We start from the raw sequence: 8,644 nt of genomic DNA, 5'->3' as shown, positions 1-8,644 counted from the left end.
ACACACCTTAAATGGGTGTGTATTGAAGACTTTCCTTAAATTAGTGACAAGGACACAGGTAAAGACGAAAACGCAAAGACTCTCTTAAGGCTTTGTTTGTAACTTGCAGAAAGAAGAGAAAATAAAAATTAAAAAAAAAATTCCTTATTTGGTTCTTAAAGAAGAGAATGAAATTTTTTTAAATTTCAGTTCAACTTTACTCCCAATTTCTCTTCACTTTTCCTTGTCATTTTCATTTTAATTATTTTCTCTTCTTTTCCCGAGATCCAAACAGATCTCCTAAATTCCAAATCTCTCATCAAACCTCCCCAGTCCCCGCCTTGTTTAATTCTCCAAACCTTACACAACTTCGCCTTCCATTTAAAAACCAGAGCACGAGACCAAAATCCAAATTCCCTCTCTCTCTCTTGCTAAACTACCAGGCCAAATGCCTTTTTGGTGGGGAAGAAAACCCGCCAAGAATAAACAACGACAACACCCACAAGGGGGTTACCCCGATACGAGCGAGTCTTCGATCAACAATGATTCAAAGAAGAGAGCAAATGACAAGCGTAACACTGGCTCTGACGACGTCGTATTTGTATCGACAATATCGCCTCTAAAAAACAGCGGTTCCAGTGGCAGTGGTAGTGATGGGTCTTTGGCATTTTCGGGTTTTGATTCGGGTAGGACCCAGCCCATTCCACTCCAGCGGCCGTCGGGGATGGGTCACCGGGGTGGGTACGGGTACGGGTACGGGTCAGGTTCGGTGTCCAGTGTGAGCTCATCTGGGTCTTCAGATGATCGTACTCCTCCTGATCTTGGACATTCTCGTACTTTGAGGTTGGTGCTCTATTTTTCGAATTTGATTCATGTAATGATACTTACACAACTCTCGATCACAATTCCGGACATCCACAATGTGATCGGACCCGGATACAGTTGTTTCCGGAGTTTTGGTCGATTCCGGAGTTGTGGTCGAGAGTACTGTACTTGGGATGTGCCCGGGTTATGCGATAATATCTCAACCAACCCGTACTTGGTGGCTGGAAATGGAGTGGCAGCCAAGTAGTAGGCGCGTTATATCTTTCACGAGGTGAGGATTCAAACCTCATCAGCCATCCCCTCTTCCCTAGATCAGTAGTCGAGTAGCAATGTAGGATTTTGGCGAGTCCAAAAAAATACATATTCGGCGGGTTAAATATTTTTTCACCCGCAACCAACCTACACAGCCTCAAGGGTCAGCTGAGTATCTAGCGGTTTCGAGCAGCAGATGGAGGCGCATCTGCGGGTGGGGCGGTTGACAAATTTCAAAAGGAAAAAAAAAGAAAAAGAAAACAAAAATAAGGAAGCTTAAAATAAGATAGTAAAGAAGGAGTACAAGATTAATTAACACTGGTCACTTAATTTAGAGCAACGAACAACTAACAAAGTAATAGATTTTAAGGATTAACAGCAATGTGCATGGTTCTTTTCATCACAAATAGTATGAAATATGTGACTGCCCTGGCTGGGTCGGATTCATGGCAGGTTGAGAAGTTTAACCATCAACTCAACGTGCCACCGCGTAACTTATCTCCTGTCCAATTTAACCTGTTCATCCTCCCCAACCGTGGGTGTTGGCTAGGGTAGACTCTGGTTAAAAAGAATTCAGAAAAGACAAAGGACTGTCTTTTTAGTGAACTTTTACACTTTTGGTAATATTTTTTGGAAATAATTTTCACTCTCTTTTTTATCCTTTAGCGGGTGAATTTACTTAACTACCCCTCAATGCAATAAAATGCATAGGCTGCCATTAGTAAAAAGGGAAGCGTGGATATGTTTTTACTTTTATAATTCCTTTTGTCGGGAGGACGAAGGATTAATTAAAAAAAAATTGATAAGAACAAAACTTCAGAAATAAAAAAGGCACTTCCAACAATTTAGGACAAGTAATGTCTTCTAAAAGATTACAATAGAAGGCCCTATGAAGCGCGAATACTCCAAAATTAGTCATGTATGTATAGGTACTAGATGCCGATAGGCACAAGATACGTCAATTAAGTATCTAGGCTTTAAATTAAGTGTTCTTAATATTGGATCCGCTTAGGATATATGTGAGATACTTATGTGATACGACGGGATACTTTTGGGATATGGCGAGCAAACTGTAAGTTAAATATGCACAAATTTTTAGTCAATAGATATCCAATAGAGACATGGTCACCTAAGTGTCAACAATACATATGCATATGTATTGTCGTCTTTTTTTTACACATAGATATGACATGTGCTAAATGATTGGTATTAGCAATTCAACCACTCTTTGTTTTGGTATTAATTTAGCTTTTGTATGCTATTCTTGAGTCCATTGGGGATCATTTTTAAACTTGAAGACTGTTCTTTGTGGTGACTTTTACGGAATTGTCAAGCTTTATTCCCTAAGAAGCACAAATAAGGACATGACACCTACATGAGGAGACTCAATTTTTTTTAAGAATGCAGGAAACGACACGAGGGGAGACTAGTGGCTGATCCACGAACTTAATATGGGGTACCTATTGATCATGACTTTGAAAATACTTCCCTAGAATCAATCACAATGACAATATCAACTTAGTCACTCATTCCTTGTCAACTTAGTCACTCATAATGACAACCGTTTATAGAAATAAGCACAAAAGTGTTGAAATAGGCTTAAAACAATCTTCTTTCGTTCTGTTTTAGGCTGAAGTAACAAGGTCATAATTCCATAGGGTAAGTAGAATAAGTAGCATAAGTAGTTGGGGAGCATATACTCCCCCCAAGTCACAAGGTAAATCTGCCCCGTAGACACACAAAATAAAGAGTTTTGTATGTGGACCATTGGAGGATAATGAACCATTATTTGTCGCGTACATGAATATTTGATTCGCAACAGATAACAAAAAGCAATATAACATAAATTTCTAAAGTTAAAAAAGGAGTATAAATTTACATTGTTTTGTTCCTTTATCACTGGGTACAGAGGGATTTTTTTCGAACTTGTGTTCTGCTTCATTTATGTCTGTGTGATAGACACATGTACAGTGGATACTTGTCAAAAAAAAATACTCGTACCATTGAAAATGTTTTAGAATACCTCCAAAGCGAGATTTTTTTAGCTATATTTGCTAAATATTTTAAAATAACGAACTTTAATTTTGGAGGAAATTTGAGTTTCAAAAAGAAACGAATGAGTTCTGAAAGCTAGAAATGTAAATAGAGAGTTGCGGTAGGAGTGTGTCTGAATAATGATCCTCTAAATGCAATATTCAGACGTTTTTTGAGTCTCGAAAATGGAGACATGGGTTGTAGTTCCTCTAGAAGAAATTGGTTGAGATTGAAGTTATAGAGGATGTGAATGGGCTTTTTTCTAATTCTCATCCTTAGCTTTGAGAAATGGGGAAAAAAAAATTACATAATCACAGTCTCTTTAATGTTCTTTGATTCTTCTGCTATTAGCCTTAGAGTATCTATTAAATATCAAATTCCAGTGCCAAAGGACTTGGGGAGACCAAGCTCAACCCAATGTCAAGAAGCCCAGGTCCGTGGTCAAGAGGGACTGCTACTGCCATTTCACCTCTCCATCTCAGATTTAGTGGTACAAGTTTGGAGTCTCCGACTAGAAAGCAGGAAGAAGGGAGGAGGCAGTATCATCCGCTGCCTCTTCCACCGGGTTCTCCTACTAGCCCTCCTACTTTGCCCAACATAAGAACTTGTACAGTAACCGATAACATGCATTTTAACGTGTCAAAATGGAAGAGAGGAAGACTTCTTGGAAGAGGCACTTTTGGACATGTTTTCCTTGGATTTAACAGGTAATAATGATTCTTACTTCTCGTTTTTTTTTTTTTTGTTTCTATTGTGAAGTTAGAAACTCAGCAATCGTTAATACTTGTAACCTTGGTAAAAGTAAAAAATTAGAAAGAGCCAAGAGGTTATCATGACTCAGGAAGGCCAGTATGTAAAGTAGAACTAATTAGACTTGAAATGTAACAAAAACAGGTCTGGTTTACATACTGTTAAATTAGTAACAAATTGACCATCTGAAGGTATTGGATACATGTATCTACCCCACCCTTAACATCTTTTAAAGAGTCTCCCAGGGTTTTTCAAATTAAAGGACGTCTCCTTTTGTGTTTTGCTGCCTCGTGTTTAGTTGGTTGTTCTATAGAAGCAGCACCCATGGTTGAAGACTAAAAGGTGTCATTTGAGACTGAGAAATAACTAACTTTTGCAATGGAGAAACCTGTATGAAGGCTTTTAATTCACATCTTAGCAACATTATTATGTGCTCTTCGTTTCTGATTTGTTTCCAAAATACTGTGCATATTTCTTTGATGTCGCGTTTTGCAATTTAACAGTGAGAGTGGACAATTGAGCGCAATAAAAGAAGTCAGGGTGATTGCAGATGATCCGACATTGAAAGAATGTCTAAAGCATCTGAACCAGGTTTTCTTTCCCATCTTTTTCTTCTTTTTTTTTTGGAATTATACCGTGTCATGCCAGTACCACCTTCCATTTCTGTTTAGTTTCTTATTGTATGCTCTTGTGAGCAGGAGATCATTTTACTTAGTCAGCTTTCACATCCAAATATTGTTCAATATTACGGAAGTGAACTGGTATGAGCTAGTTCAATATCCTATGTCAATAGCCTTATCTTTGCAGGGAACTCTGCCCATCCATTTAATAACCACGAATGCCCAGCATTAATGTATTGTTTTCCATTTCTCAGGGTGCTGATAAGTTATCCGTTTATTTGGAATATGTCTCCGGTGGTTCCATCCACAAATTACTTCAAGAATATGGGGCATTTAGGGAACCTGTTATCCAAAATTACACTAGGCAGATTCTCTACGGGCTTGCCTACTTACATGGACGGAACACTGTGCATAGGTAATTGTTGTTATTGGCACTAAATAATTTTGTTTATATTTCCTGCTACCTCAAAGATTTCTTTGAATATTTTGTTGGCCAGAGATATCAAAGGGGCAAACATTTTGGTAGATTCTAATGGAGAAATCAAGCTTGCAGACTTTGGCATGGCAAAACATGTATGTCTTGTCTTTGTACCATGGACACACATTTCATTACTTGCATATGAGATTTTTTTTTTATTTAGTTCCACGTACAAAAGTCATTTAGGAAGATAGAAAGTACAGGTTTATGTACTTTTTGCTAATTTTGCATGTAGTTACTGTGATTTGTGAAGATGAACCTGTTCACCCTTATGGTTGCAACATTATAGTTTTCTCCTTGTTATTTCCTAAAACTGAAAACATTTCCTTTTCAATTGGTTATAAAACCTGGACTAAATTCCTGCTTTTCCTGAATCAGACAACCCATTGTTCTCCAATACGTTCCTTCAAAGGAAGTCCTTACTGGATGGCACCGGAGGTACCTCTCTCTCTCTCTCTCTCACACACACACACACGCAAATTTGAGGTACTCATGTTTCTGTTTAAGCTCAGGTTGTGATGAATACAAATGGTTACAGCCTTCCGGTGGATATTTGGAGCTTAGGGTGCACAATTATTGAAATGGCAACATCAAAACCACCTTGGAGTCAGTTTGAAGGGGTGAGATATAGCTCTCAGAGTCCATCTTTCTTGCCCTGTATTGAATATGTTTGTGGTACCAAAATCTTTAGATTGCTTTTGAGTCCACAGGTGGCAGCAATTTTTAAAATTGGAAACAGCAGAGAAAGTCCTGCAATTCCGGACCATCTTTCACATGATGCCAAAAGTTTCTTAAACCTATGTTTGCAGCGAGATCCATTGGCACGACCTACTGCCTTACAGCTACTAGATCACCCGTTTGTTCGAGACCAAGTGACCACAAGAGTTGCCAATGCCGACTTAACCAAGGAAGCCTTTCCTTATAATCGTGATGGAAGTTGCAAACCGGTAATCCTTTAAAGAACCATTGTATTTCAATCGATGCCGAATGGTTTACTTGGATTTCGTTACCTTCTCACTTCTGCTGACATATAGACGTTCATTCTTGTGCATTCTATCTGATGCTATTTCTGAAAAATCTTTCCGTAGCATATTTTGGTTTAAGTATCGAGGAAGGCTTAGCTTTATGTTCAGAGGATCAGTTGTAGTACATCCAGGGAGCTTTGTTGGTTCTTAACATTAACGATTGAATTGATCAGTTGTTGCATGCCCGGGCATTGTGATCCGTGACCTTAACAGAAATGAAATGATGCAACATTGGTCCTAAGATCACACACTATTTCCTCGCATCCAAAAATATTTATTTTTTGGTCGCCTGCCAAAGATAATAACCATAGCAACCCAAGCCAATCTGCCCCATCAGGCTGGTCTAACAATGCAGCACTGGTAAGAAATAGCCCTCCAAACTGCTTTGGTTATGTAGGAACGAACAAAGACACAACTAGCATCCCCTTGTCGAGTATGGAATCTTTTTTCGTGTATTTAATAATTCATATTCATAAACATAGCATTATATTTGGGAATAGGCATTTTATCATCTGTAGAATAGCACATTTGTGATCATCTATCTTGCGTTGCAGTTTGAGCAGTTGTGATCTTGTGTGCAGTTTTAATGAATTGTTGTTGTCCTGAATGGCTCCTTGAACGTTGTATGGAGATAGCTGTGAAAACCCTGTGATATCATATGTCCTGAGTGTTGGAATGTGTCCCACATCGCCTGGACATGCCTCGTCTATGCTGGTTATAAGGCCCAAGTTTCCCTCTTCTTAATACCTGGGTTTTAAGAAGCTGTGCGGGCTGGGCTTTTCAACTTGGTATCAGAGCTTGGTTGGGCCTTTGTTTGGTGGACTGTTGTTCAGTTGCCATGTGTTGTGGTCCAGGAGGGTGTGTTGGAATGTGTCCCACATCGCCTGGACATGCCCCGTCTATGCTGGTATGTGTCCTATATCGTCTGGACATGCCCCGTCTATGCTGGTTATGAGGCTCCAATTTTCCTCTTCTTAATACCTGGGTTTTAAGGAGTAGTGTAGGCTGGGCTTTTCAACTCTGAGTGCTGGCTTATGAAACTATACCACTTAGCGAGTCTCCCTGAAAAAAGAAACTATTGAACTTTTCATTCTTCATATGATTTACTTGACCAAGTCATCCAATTCTGAAATTCTTAGTTGCTCACAAAATTTTTAAAAAGGATGGAGGAATATCAACTTCCAGGGCTCTTAATTTGGTTATTGCCTTGTGGTATTGCTGTCTTAGACTCTTACTAAAGTTTCTTTTTGCTGCCTTTTCTTTTGAAGCAGACAGCATTGGAGCTACACTCCAGTGGTAGAAACACATATTTTTGCAATGGAGGCCATGTTACTACAATTGCTTTGATGAGCCCGAGGTAGTAGTTCAACGTTATAACCCTTCCCTATATGGAAAAATAATCTTAAAAGTTAGTAATATACTAAAAAATGAAAACCCATTTGACTATTATTCTTGTTCTCTTTCTATATCCTCATTTGAGACTTCAAAGATTGAAGTAACTTCAACCATGCTTTTTGTGCACTGGAACAGCGCAAGAATGACCGCGTCTTCGCCCGTGTCTCCTTGTTCAAGCCCATTCCGACAATCTGGACCAGCGTACAAGAGGAGTTCTCTGTCTCCTCCCCAGCCACCTCTTGCTTTAGTTGGGCAAAATGGTCTCAATTTGATTGAATACTGCCCAGGGTTTCGCACAAGATCCATGCCCCAGTGCGGTTCTGAGCCATGGCGTGAAAACTTCCAGTTTACGTCCCAAACTCCCTATGGATCCCCAAGAATAACACGTTTTTGATGGAGAATATCAACACGAACGAGGCCACTTCTGTCACCTCGTCCCTTGAAGGAGTGAAAACATACATGGGGTACAAGCATTTGACATTTCCTTGGTATCACTGGCAAATAGGTTTGGCTAAGTGGTAAACTGTATATAGAAACGGAAGATATGCTGTCAATAGATACGAACACAAAACAATGAGTGCAAAGGTGCACAAGGAATATACAGTAGAAAGATCAAACTCGATATTTGTCGCAATCCCAGCTCTTGATTTGATGTAAATAAGGATGGATCAAGTTGACTGCGGAGGTGGAAATGTACAGGGGGAAAAATCAAATTTGGTAATTGTAGGAATCCCAGCTCTTGATTGATGTAAATAAAAATTAATCAAGATGGTTGGAATTTGTGTTGTACATGCATAAAGTGTTGTGTTGGGGAAGTGCTACAATACACACCCCTTATTTGGGTGTGTATCATATGCACCCTTATTAAAACACATTAAAATGTTATGAATCTATTGCTAAAAAGTTACGAATCATATTGATAAAAAGTTACGAATTTTTAGTATAAAAGTTACGATACGAAATAAAATGTTATGAATGACCGGTCTTACAAGAAATTTTTTATGAAGTGGCACAATATGAACCACACAATAGGTGCATATGGTACACACTTTAAAGGGACACTTTAAAGGGATGTGTATTGAAGACTTTCCCTAAAGGGGTTTCTCAATATCATGAGAGCATTACTCGTACTTACACTGTGCTAAGTTTCGATGTAAAGTCTTTGTGGATGGAAAATATTTTTCAATGTGAAAAGAATTTGCATAACATACTTTTTTTTCTCTTGGGCTTTTTCCGGGCCGGTCCTATCTAAGTTGATTTTGCCCCATCAGGTCCTAGGCACATAA

The 8,644-nt window shown here is 38.9% G+C and overlaps 1 protein-coding gene across 6 annotated transcripts; it reads left to right on the top strand.

The window, feature by feature from the left end:
- The first annotated feature begins 211 nt into the window (after positions 1–211).
- LOC131303830 (mitogen-activated protein kinase kinase kinase 3-like) lies at positions 212–8,144 on the top strand. Of its 6 annotated transcripts, none has more exons than XM_058330869.1 (11): positions 212–822; positions 3,474–3,797; positions 4,344–4,431; positions 4,539–4,601; positions 4,715–4,875; positions 4,958–5,033; positions 5,317–5,376; positions 5,451–5,558; positions 5,748–5,885; positions 7,232–7,320; positions 7,494–8,144. In XM_058330869.1, the coding sequence occupies exons 1-11, from the start codon at positions 428–430 to the stop codon at positions 7,750–7,752; spliced, it is 1,761 nt and encodes a 586-aa protein (XP_058186852.1). In that variant the 5' UTR covers positions 212–427; the 3' UTR covers positions 7,753–8,144. The 6 variants fall into 6 exon arrangements, with proteins under 6 accessions (XP_058186852.1, XP_058186851.1, XP_058186850.1 ...); XM_058330868.1 differs by having other exon boundaries at positions 5,649–5,885; positions 7,235–7,320; XM_058330867.1 differs by having other exon boundaries at positions 5,649–5,885.
- Positions 8,145–8,644: the final 500 nt, after the last annotated feature.

The sequence above is a fragment of the Rhododendron vialii genome, chromosome 10a (assembly GCF_030253575.1).
Source record: "Rhododendron vialii isolate Sample 1 chromosome 10a, ASM3025357v1".
Classification (NCBI taxonomy): domain Eukaryota; kingdom Viridiplantae; phylum Streptophyta; class Magnoliopsida; order Ericales; family Ericaceae; genus Rhododendron; species Rhododendron vialii.
The sequence above is the reverse complement of the archived record's forward strand: the minus strand, read 5'-3'. Positions and strand labels throughout refer to the sequence as shown.